At 40.6% G+C, this 27,330-nt stretch overlaps 1 protein-coding gene across 6 annotated transcripts in view; it reads right to left on the bottom strand.

Moving 5' to 3' along the window:
* Window positions 1–27,330, bottom strand: part of MYO1B (myosin IB) — a 165,060-nt gene that overhangs the window by 98,709 nt on the left and 39,021 nt on the right. For all 6 annotated transcript variants that reach the window (XM_036927988.2, XM_036927985.2, XM_036927991.2 and 3 more), the window contains exon 3: window positions 20,103–20,218. In XM_036927988.2, the coding sequence (XP_036783883.2) occupies window positions 20,103–20,218 (116 nt within the window). The remainder of the gene's footprint in view (window positions 1–20,102; window positions 20,219–27,330) is intronic.

Genomic DNA, 27,330 nt, shown 5'->3' with positions numbered 1-27,330 from the left:
AGGGAAAGGGACTGGGGAGGATGGGTGAGAAGGGAGGGAGAAGGGGGAAAAGGGGGCATTACGATTAGCAGACATAATGTACAGGGTGGGGGACATGGGGAGGGCTGTACAACACAGAGACGACAAGTAGTGATTCTACAGCATCTTACTACGCTGATGGACAGTGACTGTAATGGGGCATGTGGTGGGGACTTGATGATGGAGGGAGTCTAGTAACCATAATGTTGCTCATGTAATTGTAGATTAATGATATGAAAATTTTAAAAAAAAAGTAAAATAAATCATTAAAATAATGATAAATAAACCATAAAATAATGATAGACCTAAACTCAATCTTATTAATAATTAAATTAAATATGAATGGACAACATACTTCAATTAAAAGGTAGAGAATCTTAGAATGGAGAGAAAAGCAAAACTCAATTATGTACCACCTATAGAATTCATACTTAACATAACGAAGACAGAGACAGGCTGAAAGGAACTGAGATTCACAAAGGCATACCATGCCATAACGATTAGTCAAAACAAAAACAAAAACAACAAAAACAAGAACTGCATTGTACTTTTCTCTCTAAACATTAAACTTAAGGAGGTCCCTAGTTGCCATCTCAATATAAGTGGAATGCTGTGCCATGCCATGTCATGCAGCAGAGTACAGGTGAGACTTCATCATCTCAATAAATGAGCTACAACCATTTTTCTAAGAACAGTTTATCAACATAATCTTCTAAGTTTGTGGATACATTCACATATCCTAAATATAAGCAGCCATACTGCTTTCTTTTAGTTACATAATTAGAAAGGGCTTCTTTCTATTAGCTACAAGCAGAAATAATCTCTTCGGGGATGAATCATTTTGAAATGACATCTGTTCCAAAATGACAAAAGTAAAGCAGCAAATAAAGCTCAAAGTCAGGCTTTAAAACAAGACATGACAAGTGGGCACAATAAGTTTCTCTTTCCTTTAAAATTACATTGGCTTTTGAAAAATAGACTTCACAGTGTTTTTGTGATATAGTTTGCCCGAGTCAACCTCAGTGTACACTAGGTCTTTCAATATTTCTTAATATTTTTTAATCTTGAAAAACACAGTATCTGAATGTTTGGTGTATACATAAAATGGTTCAGATGTATTATAACGTTTTAAGGAACAGCAGAAATCCCTGTGTAATTAAACAAGAAACTCTTCTATTCCAGTTTTAGAATTTACAGGGAAAAGCTCTTAATTTCAAAAGTTCACATGTTAGTTATGGAAGGTAATCCAAAACAAACAGCAAAGAGCACTTTTAAAGAGTATAGCCTTCTTTCAAGATTTTTGAAAATGTATTATCCTCTTGGGAAGAAGTTTTAGGCACATGTAAATGCTTCCAACTCCGTGGGCCTGACCATTACCAAAATGACAATGGAGATCCTCAAGGCTGCCCTTGTTCAGGGCTGGCTGGCTGAGAGTCAGTTCTGGAAACTGATATGCAGGTGGACTGGGCCAAGGGGTGGGTCTTTTTCAAAGGGAGACTGCAAAAGCCAGGTACTAGAGACATGCTTTAGGGAGTGGATAAGAGGTTTGGAGAGACTAAGTTATGTCAGGAAGGAAAAGGACTGGACTTGAGATAGGAAAGCAATGCGAAGGAAACATCTGCCTCCAGGGCCTGGAAACAACCCTCTGGAATTTAGGAGTAATCCCTTGGGCTGCTGACAACTTCCTTCTGAAAATGGTGCGCTGAGACACCACAGGGGAAAGCGTCCGCTGGGGTAGCATCCTGCTCTGGGCTTGGCAAGCAGTCAGCAGCACACAGGCTGATTCTAGTTCATCAGTCTTCCCAGCTGCAGAGCCTTATCTCACAAATTAATGAAGTGCAAATGGTTTCTACTGTCTTGAATCAATCCCCTAATAACTAAACGGGAAGGGCACGTGGAATTTAGAGAACATTCACTAGGGCAGGGCTCCCAGAGAGTTGATGGGCATCAATGGAGGTGAGAAGCTCTGTACTCACTGTGCAGTTCTGAGGACAATGATTAAGAGAATCTATCCTCTAGAAGCTTAAAATCTAACAATAAATGGGGGTGGGAGAAGGAAATTAATACATCACAATCTATCCTCTAGAAGCTTAAAATCTAACAATAAATGGGGGTGGGAGAAGGAAATTAACACATCGCAATATCCTGAAGACATGGAGAAAAGGAAAAAAATTACTATTACTGAGAAAGGCATGGCATGGAATGCAGAAAAATCTGAACCCAACGCATATGCCAGCACATAGGCTGGAAGGATGCAGAGAGCAAGAAGGAAATTATGTTATTTCCCCTCTCCAGAAATTAACAAAACACACCTGATTTGGGGAAAAGAACAAGTAGACAACAGAGCTCTTAATTCAAATTCAATAAGCCCTTCAAGTATTTTTAGTATCTCTTTTAACAAAAGAATCCTAACAATTTCACTACCCAACTCTTGTAAAAAGTATTACATAGTTACAATCTATAAGAATAGCCTTTCTTGTTCAAGGTAAATACACTTAAACAAATTCCCGACATCATTGTTTCCAAACTTTTTGGTAAAATAACTTATTTCAACTAATTTCATAATTTCTGTGACTTTATTACAGGTGGCTAATTCCGAAAAAAAAACAATCCAAGAGAAGTTATTCCAAAGACCTGCCTTATGATCCCTAGGACTTAATGTTTTATTCATTAAACACAATGATTTTTCAGGTAGATGTTCCCCACTGATTTAAAGCCTAAAAATGTGCCACCTCCTATGCCACTTTACGTGTCTTTGTCTAACTTTGAAACACACATTCCAATCTAAGGTATTTCACATCCAGATCCCAAACATTTAAGACTGGTCAGTAAAGTGATTCTTTTTAGTTTACAACATTTGGCATCATCTAGCTTTGACAGTGCCCATGCCTGCTATGTACACAGGATGCAATGAAGGGGAGGGCCAGCTTCCCTCCAGCAGCAGGGAGAGACACAGGGACGCCCATCCACACAAGAAGACACTGTGCTGGGGACCTTGCGTGACACTACGTACATACGAATTGCACAGAAATCCGTCTGCGGTTATCATGGAAGGCACTGGGTGGAGATGGCATCTGAATGGGAACCTTAAGTACATATTCTTTGGTTAACAAAGAAAAAAATGCATAGAGAGGGAGTGGGCAGTAGTAGTTTACCAACATCATCAAGCTTTGATTTGTGCCTCCAGCCTCACTGAGCTGTGCAGAGGATGTTTACAAAGCTCCCTGTATAGTGTCTGAAATGGAGCAGGTGCTCAATAGAGGATCAAAAGGACAGCCAAGGTTAGGTTTGCATGTTTACCACAAAGAATCAAGGCCACAAATCTACTCACATTTTGGAGAGCGAGATCTACCACCATTTCATAGAGTGGATGTAAAATTCAATGACGTCAACAAATAATAAAATGCCTAATTATAAAGAGAGATGCACACGTACACACATACGTACATAGACACAACAGACCACCATATTTGTACAATGGAAAGTCTGGGTTTGCACGTATTATTATGTAGAAAGGAAAGTGAAGTGGCAAAGTAATAAAAATAAGGAGACTTCCTGGTTATCAGCTAAATTCATATCATGATACATGAAAAGAAACATTTTTGAAATAATTTTAAGGGAATATAGTACTCATTAATTCAGTAAGCATTCTAAGTGCCAGGAAAAGTGTCAGGCAGAGGAATACAAATGATATTATCTCGGCCCTCAGTTTAGAGAAATCACATACTATTTAAACTATTTGGTCACTTGATGACAGATCTTGGTCTAAGTGGCTTACTTACAAACAACAGCAGCAAAACCTTTCCCTCAAGCATGAGGGATGCTTATCAGCAAGAAAAAAAATTTTTAATTAAAATTTTGATTCATCCAGGTACTCAATGCCTTTCAGATCCATCCTTTCCTCTCCTCTCCATCACCAGCTTTTTGTATTGCTTTAAGGCAGGCTCTTCATTTCTGGACCAAACTTTAGTAACTCTTTTCTAGAGTATTTTTCCAAGCTAGAGATTTTTTGTGCAACCAAGACTTTTTCACAAGCCATCTCAATACAATGCCGTCAAACTATAATGTCTTTGTTTCACTACCATGCTCTTTCTCCATTCCTAATCCAGTCCCCATTGCATCTTGCTTTTATGTGTTCCTGTAACAGTATTTTTTCTCCAAATTTGTTAAAACTAAAAGCAAGTTTGTATCATTTGTTCTCCATATTGCCGAGTGGAGAACCATATCCACTATGGTTCTGTGGTTCTCCAAAACGACTCTGGTTTTAAGTGTAACACATTCACTTTCTTAAGCACCATAGAGAAGTGTTAGATAAATGTTTGAGAAATTCCTACACTGAAGTGATCCTATTGTAGCCCAGAGGCTCCCCTCCCCCATGGGATTTAACATGTACCCAATTCAAATAAGGTTTGCAAATTCAGGACATAGACAAAATGCAGAAATCTTTCCTCTGGACTTCCAAGCAGTAAACAAATGAGTTTCATTATTATACAGCCAAATCCATGTTTCAAAGTTAAGAAGAAATTCAGCAATTAAAGAAGGGAAATCAGGATTGAGCATCAGACCTGGAGCTAGAAGCCCTCTCAGAGAAGGATAGTGCTCTGGGCTTGGGGTGATTGACAGCCCTTTCTGAGAGGGCCGTCATCTCTGAGTGGTTAACAAAAGATAATTAATCCTTCTTTGGGTGTGTCTTCCAGATGGTTCTCACTCCCACTCTCTCCCTTACCCCACTCCTGGAGCCCACCCTAGAGAAGGGGCTTCAATGATAAGGTAAGGAAGGCTCAGCGATCCAAGAGCTCTATTCTGCACAGTACTGGTTACTATTTTCACGTGTTTTTTTTTCTTTGATGCTAAAATGCCTGCCTTTTAAAAATGGCTTCAAAGTGGCCACATAAGAATGGGTAAACCCAAAATACCATATGCCACTCGGCAAGCAGGCTGGCTTCCCTCCACCCCTCCACCCCTCCTCCTTCTAAAATGTGAACACGTCACTCCCTCCTTGACCAGCTTCCCTGGCTCTTGACCACTCTGGCAAAGCGCGGTCCAGCACTTTTGGCAGGGGATGATAAAGCAGCAATGCTTGGAGCTACTGCTAGAGGAAGATTTAATGTTCATGCAGAAAGGCTTCCTGACACTTACAAGGCAGGCTGAAATAACTCTTGCATCATTCCATCATACAGAAACAGAGCTCCAAGATGAACTCAAATACAGAGCACTCAAACATCTGCTTTCAAGTTTTTTAAGCCATCTCACTATGACTGGATAGTGGCCACAGAAAATGACTGCCTTGAAATGTCACATACACAGATTCCATATATATATTTGCGAGGAAGAAACACTCAGATCCACAAGCATGCAACTGGCATTTTTACCACACATCTGCAAAGGGAAAATATCTTCTGATAAAGACTTAGCCCTTAAAGACCAAACTTGGAGAAACTAAGAATGAAGTCCTGAAAAGCAGCAACAATCCTCCCACATCAGCAGGATAGGAGAGAACAGACTGCCTGAGGAGCTCAAGATAGAAATATCTGGTCCTTGAGAGCTATCCACAGAGCCGGTAGACGTTTTTATTATGGAACATAAACTCAGGAAAAGCTTCTATCTTCAACAAAAAATCTGGACCTTCAAAACGTCCTTCATATACATCCAGATTGGTTTCTGCTTACCCCAAGAGGTCAAAATCAGACAGGCTACTCACACAAAACCCAAACTCTGAGAGCTTCAGTCCTCATGGGTATGTTACAAACTATAAAGCAAGCCAGGCCCTTCCATGAGTTTATTGGCTATCTTTCCTGGATCATCTCCCCATCCGTCCCCCTGCTCTGCCCACTGTCCCCACCTAACACCTCTTTTCTTGGAAGCCCTCGATGAGTACCTTTGTTCTAAAAGCCCCTTACCTATGTACCTATAAAATCCCATTTATACATCTATTATACCATTAGCATGTGGTATTTTAATTTTAGGAGACTTTTTTGCTCATAGTTTCCTTCCCTTGACAGCAGGAATTACAGCTCACCATCTCAGTGTCTGACACACAGTTTATGCTCAGAATAAATTTGTGTAATGAGTTCTAACATGGTGTTTTCTCCAATTCATGCAAGAAATGGACAAAATTAATGTATAGCCTTTTCAAAGCCTGCTTACCAATTGTTTATAAATAGCCTAGTAAAGGAGAAATCTAAAGAAATGTTACTCAGTATGTAAATGTAAGTACACATTCATATATTTACAAAGAAAGAGTTCTATGGATTTAAAATACTCAAAGAAGAAAATTAAAGAGAAATGGGAGTCTATTTTATATTCTGTAGCTGAAATTCTTCACTTAGGTTATTAGAATTCACCAATTCTCCCTAATGCTAGTCTGTACAGATTCTATTTGAAGACACAGGCAAATGATCACATAAAATTTTCTGCTTTAGAAAGGCAAAGTGTGATTATATTTGCACTAACACTCTAGAATCTTGGTAGTTCTTGAACCAAAAGGCAAAAAAGCAATTAGTTATCTCTAGAGTCTGATGAGAATATCCCACTTCTACCCTTTCTAGAGCCCCCGCTGATACGACCTGTCTTCTCCAAAATATGTATAGTCACTTTCTTAGATCCCCCTTAAGCAAATTATCATATTTACCCTAGCTTTCTTCTTGTGTTCTATATCCATCAAGCCCCTACAAGCCAGCAGGAACTGTGCCTAGTCTTGGAGGATTGCAGGGTGTAAAGATGGAAACAAGACCGTGTCTGCTCAGCAGACCCTCAAGTTCAAAGGCTCTCGCTTCGCCATGGCCTCTTAAGAGTCACCCATCACAGTCCCCTTCAGCCCACCCACTCCACCCCAAACAAAAGACCTCCTCCCTGGAAGAAGGCACAGAGTTTCACTGTCCTGGAATCTATGTTCTTCAGAGCATATTTTCTACACCAAGAAAATCACTGGGACTTGCAGAGACGGGGCACAAAATATTTGTTAGATAAATAAGCCAATAAATCTTCAAGACTCCACACATTACAACTTTGTAACTTAAATTGGTTAGTAGACCGACTAGAAAAGCCACAGTAAAGGTCCTCTGCTCCTTCCCCATGTGTCTTTCTCACCACTGAGATCTGACATGCTGTTGGATCCAATCAAATCAGAGATATGCCCTGGAATGGTGCCAAAAGACCTCCACCAGAGCTTTCTAAATGCCAATAGCAGGCTTAGTGAAAGAGAAGAAAATCTACAAAGATTTGGAACAAAGCCCTGTTTCTCAGGAGGCTTCAAAACTGTGAACACTTAAAGGAAGAATTCTCTGCAATTTGTATAAACAGGCATTCCAAAGGGAATCCCAGTTCTTAAAAATATTCCCTGGTTCCTAACTTTATTGCTTAAGGTTAAAAAAAGACACACATACGTACATATATTTCTGCTTTCTCCATATATGTGTACTTAAACACCTACTGACCAGGAAAACACCAATTTCTGCAAAGACTTCCCAGGCCCAAAGACCATCCCTGTGCCCTATATAGTTGCCTAATCACCATCATAAACTAGTTCCAGTCTACAGAATCTTCTGCTTGTTACGTCTTATGGCCTAATCTCTAGAGTGGTAGGACCATCTATTTAAGCAAGTCTTGCTCTGCTTCTTCAATCTTCATAAAATGATGACAGCCCACCCTGTTACTCAGTGGATTTTAAAATTAAGGTTCTGTCTTTTATTGACAACAGAGTATATGTACTCCGGGCTCTTTCCAGAGAATACAACGTCTAATCTAATTGTCTTAGACCACCTTTACTTCAAAGCCCAGTTATAAAAAAACAGCATACAAATAAAGGAACATATAAAACTGTCACAAAGTATCACCTGAAAGAGAAACTGCAATCTACCTGCTCTTTGTGTTCCTGAATCAAGTCAAACCATCACTAAGGTACTTGCACCACTGGCTCTCAAGCTTGGATGCACAGTGGAGGCCTCTTGGCAGCTGATGCCTCGTTCCCTCTCACACATGCTTCACAGACTCAGGTCAAATTCTGGGGTGGTTCTGTGGAGCAGCCCAGAATGACAAGCACTGACTTACGTGTCTTAGAGACCTGCTTTTCCTAAACTGTGCTGTGGTGCTATGTTCTCTGCTTCCACTTAGGGAAATGGCCTAAGAAGCAGCTATATAAAATTCATGCTATTTTCTGCAGGGAAATTTTAGGAGATGTTGTGCAAGATGACATCCTTCATATCCTAAGTCCCATAAGAGAAATCAAACTTTGCTTCTCTTGAGCAACTCATGTGCTTTGATCTTATGTGCAAAAATAATTTTGTAACTGATCATATTTCCCTTTTTGTTTTGACTACCAGGAAATGAAAAATCTAAGTTTTCAATAACCACAGATGACATCATAGTATTAACATGCATTTGGGTCTAATTTATTTTGTTTCCTTTGCTCTGACTTTTAAAAAGCTACTGACTGTAAAATTTTAAGTTGCCTCCAATCAAGTTTCAATATGAGGGGATATAATAATTAGGCCCTGTTCAAACTCCTCATATCTTTGAATTATAAAAGGCCAAATAATTCAACCAGTATAACTAAAATCCATGCGTACATATACAGATCTTCTTTGTTTCCTAGGGAGGGAGATATGATGGATGGATGGATGATAGGTAGATAAATCTTCATTAACATTTATGAGCCCCTCACAAGCATAGCCAAGAAAGGCAATTTCTCAAAAAATTTTCATTTATTCACTTAAAACTGTAACATTCAAAACTATTCACAACATCTAGGAAATCTTCAGTGTGCAAACACACAGACATAGGTTTACCAGAATAAAAAGATTACAATTTGAAAATTACAGCAATACTGAGTCAAGAGAAATGTCAAAAACCTACTGCCTTGCCTCATGTTATGGAAGTAGGAACTGTTGATTGCATTACTACTGGCATGGATTCTTTATTTTCAAATAACGCCGTTTTAGGTAACAGAGTCACTGACAATGAAGACACTTCTTAACCAAAGTCAGGGAACACGTCAGTCTCTCTCGGGCGAAGAGCAGGCAATGCAGAGCACTTGGCATGTGGAGCAGCAACAAGGAGGCCCCTGTGGCCTCGGCAAAGGGGTGAGAAGCAACAAAGGCAGGTGGGTGGACAGTGCTCACAGCAAGTGGAGCCCTGCAGGCTACCTGTGAGTCACCACAGGTTTTTGAGCAGCAAAGAAAAGCAATCCAGTGGGCATCTTTAGAAAAAATCACTTTTGGCAGCAACTATAACATCTGTGGAGAAAAGATGGTTGGAGAGGTGAGGTGTGGAAGGAGGAGACAACAGCAGACTTGAAGCCGGGAGACCAGGGAGGGGGCTACCGGAATAATCTACGCAACACAGCAGGGTGGCTTGGACAAACATGGTGGCACTGAAGCTGGTGAGGATGGATTATATAAAGGCAGGACTAACATACCCCAAGACAGACTGAATGTGGGGCGGGTAAGAAGAGCACAGAAAGCCTGTGGCATGAGCAGCCCAAGGAGGATATTTGTGCTGACTGAGATGAGAAAGAGGAGGCAGATGGCGTAAAGCCGAAGACTGCTTTGAAGCACTCTAAAGTTAGAGATGCCTCTTGGATACCCAAGGAGATACTGAAGAGCTGACTTAGCTGAAGTGCCTGGAACTCAGGGTAGAGGTCCAGCTGGAGACCTAAATGTGGGAGCATCAGCAGGCAGAGAGTATTTAACGCCCACATGGGCTCATCTAAGCAGTGCCTACAAAGGAGAAAAGAACAGCCCCAGAACCCAACCCCTGGACATCCAAACATTCAGCAGTAGAGAGGAAGAGGCACTGAGCAGCGGCCGGAGAGGGAGCAGCCAGTGGGACTGGGGAGTACAGGAAAGGGTGCAGGCCAGAAAGCCAAACTTTAAAACGGTTTCAGGAAGGAAATGGTCACAATGTCAAATGTCACTCGTAATTAAAGGAAGAAGACTCAAAATTGACTCTTGGATTTAACAACAAAGAGATCACAGATGACCTTGAAAAGAACAGTATTAGCTTAGCAGGAGATATGTCCAATTAGAGAGAACTCAATTAAGAAAAAAAGAGAAACTAGAGACAATTTTTTCAGAGAGTTTTATAATAAAGGGAAAGGAATGGTATGGAGACGTGGAATCAAGAGAAATATTATAGCTCTTATGTTGGTAGGAATGGAACAGAAGAAGGAAAAGTTGCTAATATAGTGGAGAGGAAAGATGATTAAAGAGCAATGTCCTTAAGGGCACAAGGGGTCTGGATGGGAGCCAGGGCAAATGTGGAGAGGGGGCTGGAGGAGAGCTCAACAACTGAGCCTTCAGGAATTTAACGTTTATTGAATTGAACTGGTGAACTACCCTGAAGTCACTTCTTGAAAAAAGGAGGCCCACTAAGTCATATTTCCAGGAATCATACAGAAACTTCAATATTAACTCAGCTTCGAGAAGCTAACCCTCAAGGGCAATGTATGTACATGTCCACTCTGGGTTTAATGAGCAATGCATCTGCTCTCTGTTGCTGGTTCCTGACACAGAGTTCCTAAACCCTTAGAATTGCCTGAGTACATAGTAGCAGGCATGAAGTTCACCCCTTCACCCACACCTACATTTCTGCTAATGAAGTGACTCATGGTGGGACCCCTAGACAGCTTGGGGAAGTTGCGGGGGGAGGCGGTCACCAAAAAGATCAAACGCATGATTAGAGGGCAGGAATTTTTAGTCCTACTTCCCCATCCCTGGGAAGGGGAAAGGGGAGGGAGCTGCAGATTGGGTGAAAAACTCGTGAACAAGGAGATTTGGGGAGTTTGGAGTTGGAGAAGGCACCAGCGTGCTGGACGCTGGTGTGCCGGGGAAGGCATGGGAACTCAGTTCTCCTGCCCGGTACTTCGCCCAGTGCATCCCTCCCATTCAGCTGTGTCTGAGTTGTATCCTTTATCAAAAACCAGCCAACGTAAGTAAAGTGTTTCCTGCCTTCTGCGAGCCATTCCAGCCAATGACTGAACCTGAGATGGGGTGTGGAAGCCCCCAGGTAGTCGGCGGTAGACGAGTGCGCTGCCTGGACACACCATTTGCAGGGGGCATCTGCAGCGGGGCCGCCCTGTGGGACTGAGCCCTTAACCTGCGGGATCCGCAACAACTCTGGGGAGTGATGTCAGAAACGAATTGTTAGACACCAAACTGGTGTCGGAGAATTGGCTGAGGTTAGAAAAAACTAAATATTTGGTGTCAGAAGACACACAGCTCCTCTTAGGCCTGGGAGGAGAAAATAAATGAGATAAGGAACCGTGGGAATCGATGACAAGAGGGAATGTCTCCGTGTTGAAATTTCAAGCAATCAGATTTAAGGAGTAAGAAAACAAAACTACAAAAACTGCACTGTCTTAAAAATATACACATCTAACCAAGGACCCTAAATGCAGAAAACACAGGGGTGGGGAGGCAGCACAGCAAAGCTGGTCTACTCGCTTCCCAAACTGTAACTGTGTCCTGAAGAGGAAGTTCAGGTCAAAGCCACATACAGCCAAAGATGTAAGAGGTATGGACAACTAACTGACCCTGAATAAATGATTTCCTTAAAAATAGAACAGCTACACGGTGAATTCATACGCTCAGGAGAAATTCAAAATTTTACTTAAAAACTCTCAGCAGCACATTTACAAACAGTAAATGCTGAGTGACTGACTGCCTATGAGCAGAAGGTATCCAATACTGGGAATGTAAGCCTATATACACATTCTCTTCCCCAAGTTCAGACAAGTTACTCTGTCTCCAAATTGGGAATCAGGCTAGGGAAGAAGCCCCCTTATTCCAAGTCTCTTTCAAAAGACCACCGAAGCCACGCTCTTCTAAGTACCAGCCGCCACTTTACAAGGCGGTCTCCAGGCTGCTGTGGCTTTTGGGAAGCTGCTGGGTCCCCTGCTCCGCAGCCCAGCCAGGAGTCATGACTGGCTGCTTTCTGAGCCTCCACCTTCCTCCTCGCTCCTCACCACCTCCAGTCACCTCCACTAGTTCTACAGACTTGCCGCTGACATGCCCCGCCATTCCCAGGACTTCTGTCCTTCTCCCTTCTAGCCTAGATCACTGCCAAAGCCCACCAGACCCCTGAGCTTCACTCTCCTCGAGCTCCTCTCCCTCTGCGCCTCCAGAACAGTTCACACCTCAAGGCCGACCTCCCGTTCTGCCGGTTCAAAGTGCAAATCCTTAGCACACGAGCGCTTCATGACCCATGTCTGCTCTTCCTTTTCTGCCACATATTATTTCCCTCTTCCCAGCTAGCACCCCACATTCCAACCTTTGGAAACCACTTGAGTTCAGACCACTGCCATGCCATGTTGTTCTATGTTTTATGTCTCCCCTACAGACTTGTGCACATGCTGTTCCGCCTACCTAGAACACTCTTCCCCCAGCACTTTACATAGCTCTTCAAGACATTACTGAAATGTCCCATCTCGGTAAGGCATTCCTTGGCCACCCTATTTATTCTCACCCTATTCCCGCACAATCTTTATCGCCCTCCTTGGCTTTATGTTCCTCCAGAGCACCTGTCACCATCTAAAACACCATTTATTTTATTATTATTGTCTCTCTTTATTATTGTATCTTTATTATTTATTATTATTATTGTATCTCTTTATTATGTCTTTATTATTATTATTTTATTGTTTATTGTCTCTCTTTCCCTGCTAGAACATATGTTTAATAGAGCTGAAATTTTGCCCAGTACCTGAACTAGTAGTACCTGGCGCATGACAGGCACTCAAAAACATATGTTGAATGACTGAATCAACAGCCTCGCTAATCCTTCTGATGGGAAAACTGTTCCCTGGGCCTAGAATCCTGTGCCTTATCTAAGTGGCAGCTCATCATTCAAGACTCCCCTGCCCCAACCTCCAGCTCCTCAGGCAGGGCTGCCCACCTCCTCCAGGATATACCCCCAGCACCTTGCCCACAGGAGACCCACACTTCTGGGAGTGCAGGGGGCCCTGGCAGTAATCCTGTGAGTATAACAGGAGTGGCCAGGTTGGACAGAGCACATGGTTGCCCCACACCTCCCGCCATTTTCAGGGCAGCTCTCTCCCTTCTGTAGTTATTTATTTATCAGTCTCCTCCCACCTTAGACTGTGCATCCTTAAGGACAAATTCACCTCTGCATGAACAGCACCTCACACATACCGCAGATGCTTAACAATGTTGATCAAACAAATGAACAATCACCTCTGCTTGGGGATTTGGATCCCTGAGATGGGCTGGAGTTGGGAGGAAAGCAACCCTGGACAGTGAGGGCTGGTACCTCTGCATGGATTTCTGCCCCACGACATGCCCAGCACCCACTCTTAGTTTTCAAGTCTCCTAAGCATGGGTCCCTTACATGCTTTTCTGAACTCCTATTTCTATTATCTCTGGCTTTGCTGATTTCCCCAGCCTGCATCAGGACTAGTATTTGCCAGCCCCTGTTTAAACACTCACCCAGCTCCCTTTGCCCCACTTCCCAGTCCTACAGCCACACGAGACCCAGCAACAGACCACAGCAGTGACTCTTATTTCAGCAATGAAGGTGGTGAGCCTCCAAACCCACCCTCAACTCACCCTCTCTACACAGGGCTTCCCATGTGGGTCCCTGCAGTTCTCTTTGCCAGGGAGGAAGTGTTAAGACTAATCCTTTTCAGGGCTGAGGCCTCAGTGCCACTCTTTGGGTGAAATAAGTCTTCTCTAGAATGTTGTAGAATTTCTCAGGGCCTGTCAAAGACCTGTAACATTCTGGCAGGAAGCAACCTATTTTTCTGAAACTTTTCCCTTTAAGATGGTATCACTGAAATAATCATGTATGCTGGTATGAATGTGTGCTTGGCTTTGCAAACAGACTTTTCAAAATAAACTCTCAAGTCTGAGATGTGCAGTTTGTGAAAAGTGATATAAATTTTAATTAAGGATGTAGGAATTAGGGCTCTGAAACTTCTCAGACATATAGAAACAGTTTTAAGTAACACATGCATTCTTTTTTTTCATGATAGAAACATTGTGGTGGTGTAGAATCAACCTTCCAATGTTAGTTTTAAAAGGTACATAATCTAAAAGAGAAAGCTGAGGTCTCTTTCTGCCAAGAATATGTCTTCAAAAAAGAAAATGTTTTTTTTTTTAATAGCCCCAATAAAGCAATAAACTGAGAATAAAAGATTGAGAGTCAAAGGTACTAAGTTCAGTTCATGGAACTTATAAAAGCTGAATATGTGCTAGGCCCAGAAATGTTTCTTCTCACTCAGGAAGCTTTCAATTTAACTGTCCTTCACCATCATATCACCATCACCCTGCTAATATGAAACTACACAGTCTCTCTAAATCAAGTTTCCTAATTCATGGTTGTCCAGAATTAAACAAGTATCTGCCAAGACTGAAATCTAACACAGTGACTGCCACTGCTTATTTTGACCCACAACAGTCATGCAGAAAAGGAAAAGGGCCATTTTAACTATTTTCAAGATAGTGTCACACTATATGAAATGCTAATTTAAGGTATCTAAACTGCAGTAAGAGTTCAGATTCGCTTCTGCACAAGTCATTCATGCAGTCTAGCAACCAAAGCAGATGCAAAGTCTTCCAGACCACACCTATCAGCTACTGACTTCAACTACCTGAGAGGATATGGCTCAAAGGTGCTTTCTAAGACTACTATTTCAATTCATTTTGTCTTTCACTTAAAAACTTCCCTCCCTCTGCTCTACCTTTTCCCCAGCTGATAGTCTGAAGAATCTTGGCTTTTGTATACTTAAGTTTGAGGACTGTCTCCCTCATTAAGTCAAGAATTTTATCTGCTGGCTTCACTGCATCCCAGTACCTAAAAGAGAGTCTGGCACATGGCAAGTTCTTAATATTTGCTCAGTAAATGAGTAACTTTTCTAAAGCAATAAGTAGAAAGAATGCTAGAAGGGAAAGCATAAAATCCTTTTCTGAAAGTGGTTTCTGGGGAGGTAAAGAATTAATTAGAGGCTCAATTTTCCCAAAAGTGAAATAGGAGAAATAATACAAAAGCCTCAGCGACATGACATCATGTCAACACACACATATTCATTCTGTCCCTCCCTCTCTCCTCCTCTCCCTCCCTCTCCGTGTCTTGAGAAAGCACATTCACAGTCAGTTATACATGCAACTTCTATGATCTAACTGTCATAGAAGTTCTTAAAGTAAATACAGTTTTATTCACAGAATTGCAACTCTGTTGTACACGAAAACATGGCTAACATAAAAGGGACCATGCCTGGATCTTCTGCCCTGGATCCTTATCCTAAGCTGTGGACACCCAACCACAGCACTGGTACAGTTTGAGATGTAGCCAGAAATGTTCCTTATAACACTTACTGTGCTCACCTTGAATACAGCAAAATGACAATAGGATTAACAACCCACACTCATTTCAGCAACATCATTCTTAGCTCAATGGCACACGGTCCTGCAAAATTAGTCTGGCACGAAATTGGGGGGCCAGAAGTCCCTAGTGACAGAGGGCTCATGTCTGGACAACTGACGTGAACACAATTCAAATCCTCCTATTAATCACTTTCCCATTTTTAGGTGAAAGTAACCAGAAGTTTTTCAGTCTTAAGCCATTTTCAGTTCTTAAGATTTTTGTGAAGTTTTCATTTACTAAAAAGGAGAGATTGTTTGCTTCAAACAGTGCTTGTAATGCCTAACGTAACATGGCCACCACATTATATTCCAGTCTGAGCTCCCTCCTAGGCTGTGACCACCTGGAGCAGTTGTCGGCAGGGGCTACAAGCATTCTTCCTTCTTTCAGTGGAAAGTTCCCCTGGCTAGGTGCTCCATATGATCAGATGGTCAGTGCTCTACACCATGAATAAACTGAGCTTGAACACTCAAGGTTAAAGAATACCATAAAAATAATTTTTAGCTTACTTTTTTATTAAAATTAGAAAAAGATTCTCATGATACTGCATGAAGTTTTGAATAAACTCTGCAAATATTCTAAGAATAGTTTAAGTTGTTAGAGATGAGATAATACAAGTAAAATACAATGAAGAATTATTTAAAATCTCTTTTGTTCTACAGATATTGAGCTCTTAATAGAAAAGCACTGAGAGAGCCATAGAGATGTTCAGGATAAAGTTCCTGACCTACAGAAGCTTCTCTCTCAGTAAACAGGATGAGACAGTAAACAATTAACCACAGTAAGAAGGGTGACATGTAGGATACTCAAAAGCAGGAAAAGTCACTTGTGGGTTAGGCTGGGGCTGATCAAGCCTTTCAGACAGACACTAGGAGACTGGAGGGATTTTGTCAGTAGAGGTGGGATTATGGGTTGGGAGAGGTAGAAAGGAAAAGACATGAAAGGCTATGACTCAGAAGGTTCCATGAAGGACCTGGGGGCTGGGGAGCTGACGCTGGACTGTGGAGAATTAGCACACTAAGCCAAGGAAGTGAGGGTTCACTCAAACAGGGAGCCCGTGAAGGTTTCTGGGAGGGAAGATGCAGGATCCAATTTTAGGAAGAGCCATCTGATGGTGATAAACTGTATCTACTGTGGCAAGGTCAAAAGGCAATCAATCACCCAACAAAAGGCGAGTGGATTAGATAACTAAAATATCAGAAATCATCATGGTGCTACTGAGTGGAGAGAGATTAAACAGTTCAAGAATTTCCCTCATCTCTGCCCTATCATCCTTTCCTCTCTTTGAGGTCTGGCGATCTGAGGCAGTTCTCCATAAATGCAATTACTGAGCTGTCTGAAGTGTTCTAAGTCCTCACTGGGATAAATTTTAAAAATGCCTTATGTGCGAAGAATTTGAAAACTACAAAGATACTTCTTAAACAATTAGAAAGGCAATGGGGTCATCTAAGCAGCCAAGGTGCAGGGACCGGGGGGGCAGGGGTTCAGCATTTCTCTGGACATGCCACCCAATGATAACACACTCAAGGTGTGGCTCCAAACATAAAGGGCACAGGAGCTCAGAGAAGGGAGCAGAGGAGGCATGGCAACATACCACTGTTGTTGAAAAGGAATACAGGTAAGAAGCCACTCCCTATTTTCATTTTACTCAGTCATACTTCTCTGCTATTTCAAAGTCATGTACTTGGATGGAATGTAAATATTTTTCAACTGTCTGAAACTTAAAGAAAGACCATTTCTGGATGTTTTACAGAACAACAAGGAACAAGTCAAATTAAATTCCAGATGTAATCTGGGGTAAATTAATTGGCAAAATTTTCAAAGTATAAGTCAGAGCAGCTGCTTAAGTTCTTCTTTATTCAAACTGGAACCAGATTCCTGAAATAGTTATGATTAGAATGCATCAAAAGCCTAAACTTGTCTTACCCTACCTATTATGCCACAAAAATCCCACTGAAAATGTCAGGCTGGGTTTTAGTAGGGAACTTAGCTAGCTAGCACTGACCCTGTTTCAGATACTGTCAAATATGGACATTTACAAAGAATAACACAGAAAAATGGATTAAAGGAAGTGTCCCACCATGAAAGAGAAAGTGGTAAAAAAAAGGGCATGTTAGAATGTTGGAAATGTGTTCTACACATCTCATTATTATAATAATTATAATTATCACTGTTAATAGCAGATGGCAGCAGCTATCTTTTACTACAGGACCGTGGCAGATTCCATGCTAAGCACTTAACCAGAGCACTTTACATATACCAGATAATTACATTACCTAAATATGTACTAGATACTTATCCCTCACAAAAATCTTATGATTATTTCCCTTTGAATAGAACAAATTACTTGATTTCTGAGTTGAAGTTTTCTCAAGTAATTTGCTTAAGATTACATTGCTTGTAAAAGGAAGTGCTGGGACTCAAAACCGAGTCCTGCTCAGTATGTTTTGAACACTTATTTCCAGGTACATTATGGTGAACAAAAGCTGGTATGGCAGGTGAAGCTGACATGAATCAAATAATTTCATAAAGAAATGTTAAATTTTAACTGTGGCAAGAGCAACAGATTTGACCTTGGCAGGCAAGGGAGAAGGGCAGCTCTTCCCTGAGGAGGTCTCTTGCAATCTGAGATCTAAAGGTGTATCAGAAGTTGCCTTGGGGAAAAGGGAAGGAAAAGCATTCCAGACAGAAGGCACAGAATGTGTAAAAATGACTCAGCGAGAAGAAATGTAGGGAGGACTGAAAGAACAAAGCCAGACAGGGAGGGGAGTGAGATAAGAAGCTAGCAAATTCAGGTCCTTTTGGTAAGATCGTACCTGCACCTCAGACACAGTGTTTTGGAGATCATGGTAAAATATTTTTGCCTTTATCCTAAGCACATTAGGAATTTATTCTACTTTACTGCTGGTTGTGGTTGTTTTCCTTAGAGGGCACAGGAGGGGTTAACTACAGTAGCGGTATCATCTCACAGGAATCTTTCAGGGGCAGAGGTAAAAAAGTGTTATTCCAGGGCTTGAACTTTTATGTTCTAGAATAGATGCTTATTATATACTTAAACATCCCTAAAGTGGAGATTTACACAGCAAATGGAAGACTGGCATGCAGTTTCTGGAGGTAAACTGAGGCACAGCTAAGGTTCTCTTGGAGAACCCAGGCTGAGGGAACACAGATGCTCCAGGGCAGGGGGACAGAAGTACACAGTAAGAGGGCCTAACGTGAAAGTGGAGGAACCCACTTCTAGCTGAGAGGCTCAGCACAGGACTGTTTTCATATGCTGCCTTCCCACCCATGAGCGGTGTGGTTTTGGATAAATTACTTGTCTTTTTGTGATAATTTCACCATTTATAAGAGTACCTCCCTCACAGGATTATTTTGAGAAAGAAGTGAGTTATAATAATGTAAAGTATTTAGAATAATACCTGCACATAGTAAATACACAATAAACACAAGCCATTATTATTATTATATTACTATTAATGCTTTTGTAAAGGCTCAAGATTTGCAGTAAATTGGCAAGGAAAGGAAAACATTTGTAAACATACATCTAAAATAACATGTTTGCAAACTTGCATGTACGTAAGAATTACTTGGAAAGTTTATGAAACTATGTAAATTCCTGGCTTTTTAGAGATAACAAGGAAAAACAGGAAACTAGATTTTTCAAAAGCTCCTGGGGGATTCTGGAAGAGCTGTTCCAAACGTCTTACTTTGAGAAACACGGCTTCAAGGCCTAGTATTTAAAATAAATATTCAGGCACCAAATAAAGTATTTCATTAGAGGGATTTCATTACAGGAACAACTTTCTAAAACAAATTTCAGATTTTGTTTTTGTTAAGGGAAAATGAAACAAAATAACTTGCAAAATCTACCTCTAGAAAAAACTGAATCATCAGAATCTGCCTGATTGGTAACATATATAAGTGTTGAGCTTTTAATAACCATTTTCACAAATAATTTAAACCTTTAGTTCCAAACAGCCCAAAGAGCCCACTGTATACTATCAAGAGAAACTAAAATAAACATCTGGACATGTTATATATGTTCAATGATTAGGTTTTATTTTCTATGAAAATTAAGAGAGTCCACCTTCAGTCAGAGAGAAAACTATTTTCTGCTAGAATCCATGTAAAACTCAAGGGTTTCTCAACCTCAGCACTATGTAATTACTGTGGATTATTATTTACACTAACAAGTGACCTTCAGAAAAATCAAACAAGTGACTCACTTTAGGGAAGGTGAAATCATTGGCCTAATGCACACATCTGATGTACAATGTCCATGAAGATTATAAACTGAAAGTAATATTTATTTCTTTTACTCACAATCCATTACACAACCCAACAATTGCGATCTTTCTTGACCCAACAAGAGTATGAAAATGTTGCTTGGGCTCTTTTTAAGAATAAACAGTGCAGCTTTCTATTTTATTTGTAAAAATAATTAGTAGCAGCTGCTACTTATGCCAAAATTTTAACAGAAAATATTTCTACTGTACCCAAATATTTTAAAGAACATGACACCAAGTGGAATATTCTGCCTTTTTAAAAATTTCAACAAAGGCCTAACAATTAACTTCCGCATTCCTTCTTCCAATGAAAAAAAATGACTCAAACATTTTCCTGAGACGCAAAGGAAACAGCTGGACACATCTGTCAACTACACATCTCTATAGTGAAAGAGAAACTTGATGCTTTAATACTGTACTTACATGTGAGGGCTCAGTTCATAAAAATTTCTATTCCTATAATCTTCCACTTTCTCTGGTGAATAAATGGGCAATGACCGGTATGGGTTAACAGATATAACCACACTTCCAATGTATGTCTGCAGAAAAAGGAATAAAATGTAGCCATTAGCACAAAGGATGTATTTTACCATTTTACATCTTAGTGTCGCATGGTTTCACCCTTTTCAAAACAACACTCATACAGCCTGACCATTCATTTATACTTTTCAAAAACACTTTATATCTCTGAAGACAGATAGTCAATACTGTTTGTTCATTTTGCTGACAAATGGAAAATACAGATTTATACATTGAAAGTACCTTTCAAAATTAATCTCTAGATAATTTATGATCCTGGATAAAAGTTCTCCAAAGCCCTATCATACTTGCCAAAAATTTTGTCACCAACCATGGCTAATTTTGAGCCAGAACTATGCTTCCCCTGATTCCAATTAGAACTGGTGTTTCATTCCCTTCTCTCATCTTTACCCTCCTGTCTCAGCCTACAGTAACCCAGGGCTTCCCTTCCTCCCCGCCCACACCCATCTCTATCAAATAGGCCATGACTTGGGGCTGCCTTACACAAGCCTGTCAATATTAACAATGGGCTCTAGCCACATACAATTCAGTATTAGAGCCACAGTCATCCCTTGGGCATTCAAACAACATAATTTCATATTATTTCTAATTCATCCTAACATCAGAATTTTAATGTACTTTCTGAAGCAAGTACACTTAATACCATATTTAAATTTAATATATAGAATTTAAATGTACTTTTTGGAGGGATTAATGCTGTATTTTAGCAGACAATAACACTCTCACACCACAAACCAGAACACTGTCTTCCTTACCATTTCGATCTTAAATAATCCTGACAGCAAAAATAGTGTGGGTTTAGTTCACTTTGTACAACTAGCACAATGCCACAGGCAGAAGTAACTTAGTAATTCATCTTAACAGCTCTGTTTTCCCTTTCAGTTTCAACATCATAAACATGGGGGAGGATGCAGAGAAAGGGGAACCCTTCTGCACTGTTGGTAGGAATGCAAATTGGTGCAACCATTGTGGAAAGCAATATGGAGGTTCCTCAAAAAACTAAAACTAGAAATACCATTTGACCCAGGAATCCCACTCCTAGGAAAAAGACATATGCACCCCTATGTTTATCACAGCACTATTTACAATAGCCAAGATATGGAAGCAATCTAAGTGTCTATCAATAGATGAATGGATAAAGAAGATGTGGTACATACATACAATGGAATATTATTTAGCCATAAAAAGAAAAGAAATCCTACCATTTGCAACAACATGGATGGAGCTAAAGGGTATTATGCTCAGTGAAATACGCCAGGCGGAGAAAGACAAGTACCAAATGATTTCACTCATCTGTGGAGTACAACAACAAAGCAAAACTGAAGGAACAAAACAACAGCAGACTCACAGACTCCAAGAAGGGACTAGTGGTTACCAAAGGGAAGAGGCTGGGAAGGGTGGGGAGGGAGGAAGAAGAGGATTAAGGGTCACTATAATTCACAATCACAATACAGGTAGATTACGCGGAAGACAGTATAGCATCTTACTACGCTGATGGACAGGGACTGCAATTTTGTTAATAGGGGTAAATGTTGAAACCACAATGTTGTTCATGTGAAACTTTAATAAGACTGTATATCAATGACACTTTAATAAAAAAAAAATTTTTAATTAAAAGTGGGGGGAGGATGTCAACAGATGCATATGTAATAAAAAATTTTGAAAGAAATAACAAGAAAAAAGGTCACTTCTATCTTTCCCAACCTTTCCTATATCATGCAACAAAAGGTGGCATTTTAGAACAAGTTTTTCAGTATTGCCACCACTTGATTCAAGGAGATTGTCTTATCTTCCTTGAAAATTAAACAGAATAACAGAACAGTAGAAATGTTCCAATTTTTGTTTAACACGGATCACAATTATTCTAATTATAAAAGACTTTTCTCCCAACCTGGAAAACTGAACAGGTCATTTTCACATATACTTTCATCTTATAAGACTACAATCTTATCATGAGTAGGCAAGCCCACTGCTGTGAAAGAGCTCTCAGTTCCCATGTAACTCTTTTGCATCTATTGCTGACATTCTATCACTAGGGCCCAATTAACCTGGCCTGACAAGAGATGACTCCAAATTCCTAATTTTCCCATTTAGGTAAGACTTTTTCCAAGAGCTTTCCCCATTCCAAACTACCTGGGCAAGGAGATGTTAGATGCAGGAGACTGAAAAATTGTCTGAATAGCTTCTAACGAATATACTAGAATTAGTTACATCAGTAGATATGAGAATACAATGATTGGTTATTCCTTTAATATCTGTTGATTGAAAGATCCACCTTCTTTACCAGAAAAGTATATGAATCTCCTTTTGATAATTTCTTCAATACAATAATTAAAATACATATTTGCTGTTAGCAGAGGGACTAATTATCAAGTTGCTCTTTAAAACCAAATTTCACAGTGGCTAACTTCTTGATAAAAATCTGTCTTTGTGGCATTCTTGCACAGAGAACAAAATGCTGCCTTAAACTCAAAACCAAAAGTCATATTACTAAGTTATAAATTTCTCTTTGTTACTTTTGGCTTTTACACATACTGAATTATGCATGCTTTTATCCCTAGCTGTTTCCCTATCACCTAGAACAGGTCTGGCCCATTGATAATGTCCCACAAATATTTATTAATTGAATGACAGATTGTTACAGGGCCTGTTCATCAGTAAGGAAGTGGACAGTACAAATCACTAACTCTCTTCCAATTATTCCTCTGTTAAAATATAATAGCAAGTACACTGTATACAGTACCTAGCATTTCATTAAACCTGGATGCCATGTGTTGCCACTGAACAAAACCTTGAACTATATTCTTTCCCCTCAGGTTCCTTGTCTTCCTGTAGTAGACTGTTTGCAAAGATGGCTGAAACAGTTCCTTCCACCCCTGTATGCACAGCCCTTTTGAAATGTGACTTTGCCACTCTTTTCATTGAGAGAGAGTTTATTTCCCCACCCCTTCTTGTCTATGTGACTTGATTTGACCAAAGGGACATTATAAGATAAGACACAAGCAGAGGCTTGAAAAGGTGATTGTGTATGAGGATGTGCCCCCGCTTTTTATGACTGATGGGAACCCATGGTATGAGTGAGCTTGAGCTGGCCTGCTGGACAGGCTACCCTGAACTACATTGCCTGGCGACCATCAGACACATGCATCAGGCTATTCCAAACCGTCCAGCCCCAGGCAGGCCACCAGATGCCTAAAGCCACATGCATGATCCCAGGAGAGACCAGCAAAAGACACAGCAACCTGAACTCAGCCTCAATTGCTATCCCTGAGAACTGTGCACAAATAAATGACGATTATTTTAAGCCATTAATTGTGGGGGAGTGGTTTGTTACACAGCAACAATTACTGATTCATCAACACAGCTTAACAAGTCAGGAAAGAGGCCAAGCAGAACAAGCCTCATCAGTCGAATACGCCAAAGAAATCGTGCTCTCTCTCCATTCCACTTCATGTGTGTGTTTCAGATACATATCCTCTAATGTTAAACTCCTAGGTTTGTCCTCTACTACGATACCTGCACTTGCTCTTCATGGGTTTCTTCCTTGAAGGTTCTGTGTGCACTAGTCAAAGATTTAAATTCCCATATGTGCCAACAGAATACAGTTGAATGTTGATAGTCACAACCGTTCTTTCTCTGATCAAAGACATTCCTGATCGCAGCTGATTGGCTGGGTGCAGGTTATGGTTCTACTCTAGTGTTAGGCAGCTACCTATTCCACATTCAGGAAACTGCAATACCAGATTAAACCTTCTACTTGGGGATCAGAACAATAGTGACCTGACAGTTCATTTTTACATCAATTAACTTTGGACTTAGAAATTATATACTTCATAATTTTAACAAGCAACTGCATTTTATTCAAAGTTTGCATTTTCATACTGCATCATGCTCTAAAAGGATAGTAAACTAACTTATTAAGCAACCTTTGGAATTAAGAAGTTGGAGATAAGACACAGAGCTTCTTAAAGTCCAATATGTGCATAAAAGGGCTGGGCATTATGTGTCCTTTTTACTCTGAATATGCTAAAGAGATAAAGAAAAGAAAGAAGTGCACTGAAAACCTTTAGAAAAGGGAGCTGCAAAATGGGTGCACTTACTCAATTGGAATTTGGAGTGCGTCCTACATCTAGCACCAGCAAGCTACTCTGGGGCTCAGATGGTGCCACAACCAAGAGGACCCATAAAGGGCCTCCAGCAGCTTGGTTCAGGCCCACCAGGCCACTTCCACGGCTGTGCTCACACTTCAACCTGGTCCACATGCCCAACGGACTCACAGAGAAATTCCTACTCTACAATGCCAGAGGACTCCTTCTACTAGGCTAATCACACTGAAAAGGTCTCCACATAATGGGCAAGACTACTTACCAATCAGGTTACATCTACCTTTTCTAACAGAGACGAGTCTGGCTCATTACCCTCAGTGATGTCTGTATGTGTGCAGCATGCACGCACAGGTATGTATTTGCTCAATCAATGTACTTATCGATTCAGTGTAACCAACCTCCTAACCACCCGGCCACCTCCTAGTCCACCACCCCACCCAGGTCCTCTGGTGTGTGTACACCACCCCGGTGACAATGGAGCACTCCCTGCATTCCCACTGCTCTGTGGGGCCAGCCTCTGACACCCAGGAGAGGAGAGGGAAGGGAAAGCAAGGAAGAGGGAGAGGGAAGAGAAGAAAACAAGGACAGAAAGGACAAATGAAAGGGGGAGAGGAAAAGCTCTGTCTTTCTGTAAATGACACATTCAATTAGCAAGCTTGTACTTTCACTTCTCAAGGGCAGACATTAAGTCAAGAATGTACAAACACTCCAAAGTCAAGGCACTCTCCATCTTCATACTTCAGATATCTCTAGCATTCTGGAATGGACGCCTACTAGTGCTGGACTATCCCTAATGTGATCACAGTGAAAACTGACGTCTTCTCTGGAGGACGTGCATCCAGAAACCTCCACTCTGCAGTCCACGATGTGGAACCCAGAAGAAAGACCCCTGATGGATGTAACTCAAAGGCCATGTACCTTATTCTGTAAGGAAGTTCTCCCAGAACCCTTCCTCAGAGACTCCATATCAATGTCTGGAAGGGGCCAGGCACTCACATCTCTTAAAGTCTCCCCAGATAAAAGTAATGTGCAACCAGGGTTGAAAAACCCACTGCTTATGGACTTCACCTTCAAGGACTCCCAGGACCAGGTTTTATTCTCAATTACAGTAATCCTGCTTTTATCTTACTCTCTCCTTTAACCTTTCCTATGTAATTAAGTCTGCAAACACTTCAAAAAGAAAAAATATCCTTCTAGTTTCACACTTTCATTTTAGCCACATTTCTGATAAGCTCAGCGTATGGTATCTCAGTACACTACAGAGACAGCAGCAACGCCTATAAATTAGGGCCACTCTATATCAATGTACTGTAAATGTATGACTAGGGCTCACTGTAAGAAAATTTTCTTGGGGTGTGTGGGTGAAAGAGATGAAGGGGATAAAGAGGCACAAAATCTCAATCATAATACAAATTAGTCATGGAGATGAAAGTACAGCATAGACAATATAGTCAATTCTGTAACATCCTTCTGTGTTGACAGGTGGTAACTACACTCATTGGGGTGAGCATTTAATAATGTATCTAATTGTCAAATCACTATGTTGCATATGAGACCAATACAATATTGTACATCAATCATACTTAAAAAAATAAAATTTCATGTTTACATAGACACACAGACATGTATATGAAATAAAAATTTCACAAAACCATAAATATTGTCATATGTGATGCACTGATACTCTCTGTTCAATTCTATTCATGAGAAAAAATTTTTAAACTGCTGATCCTAACCCACTAAATCAATTTCATCACCCATTCACAGGCTAAAACCTAAAATTTGAAAAATATTGCTTCAGAGCACTCTTTAACTTTTTTTGGTTGTTGGTCCCTTTGAGATGCCAATGAAAGTCATGAACCTTCTCCCCAGAAAAGCACATATATTTCATGCATGTAAAAGTTGGCACACAGTTGACATACCAGGTTAAGAACTCCCACCCTAAGGAAAGAAACAATGGTCACTAATGGAAAAAGGAAGAGATAGACAGAAAGAGAATCAACAAAGAAAGAAAGAGAAGGAGCAAGAAGTGATAGAAATCATTTCTAAAAGTGTAAAAATGAAGAACCATTAGTGTAAGAGCCAACAGCTCAGCTCAGCGGGGCCTAGCGCTTTACCACAGCACTGGGCCGGGAGGCAGCACACCAGTCCAGGGCCAAAATCAGAGACTGTACTCCGCTTTGCATCACAAGGATATATGCAACACATTTTGGAAAGGCACCTTACCAAAAACATTTTTTCAAGGTAAATAGTGAAGCACACTTTTAATATTTTGTGAGTCTCAATTATGCAGAAATATACATTCCTCTACCATGCCAGACAAATGAAACATTAGTATACATACACAGGAAAGTCAGGATAGTTTCACATCTTACATATCATAGACCTCCCAGGGCTACGTTAACATCCTCAGAAGCACTAACCCCTGAAAGTTTACATTTCAATTTGCTGTATGAAATTGAAAATAAAACTCTAACTAAACTATAAAATACACGTAAAGAAATCCTACAATGACTCATTTTCACGATGGTGACTTTGTTGCTTTTTTCCTGATATCGAATCCTGCCAAAATATACTTTTTAAGCCCCTGCCTTCCTGAAACGCTAACGAAACCTCCCATCTGCCTACCTACCAGCTTCCTGATTCTCTTCACGATGAATTTTAGTGATTTGTTTACTGTCTACAGCAACTTAAAAACTCACTCCCCAAGCGTGTTCAAGTGGCATATAACACACACATAAACACCTTTTGACTAACCTCTTCCTAAATCCCTATGAGATAGACATGATTCTCCATAAAGAAGTTATGTGGTATGACCACATTACTAACAAAACTGGAATCAGGACAAGGAGCCAAGAATCTGTTCCCTTTTCATTAGGACACACAATCCATGCTGTCTGTTAGGCCTGGGAAGCCTCATCACAGGCAACTTGCACTGCACAAAACCTACAACAGCGTCTTCACTTTCATACAATAGAGAATTGGGCAGCAGCCTCCTAGTTGAC

Source organism: Manis pentadactyla, chromosome 6 (genome assembly GCF_030020395.1).
Source record: "Manis pentadactyla isolate mManPen7 chromosome 6, mManPen7.hap1, whole genome shotgun sequence".
NCBI classification, from domain to species: domain Eukaryota; kingdom Metazoa; phylum Chordata; class Mammalia; order Pholidota; family Manidae; genus Manis; species Manis pentadactyla.
The sequence above is the reverse complement of the archived record's forward strand: the minus strand, read 5'-3'. Positions and strand labels throughout refer to the sequence as shown.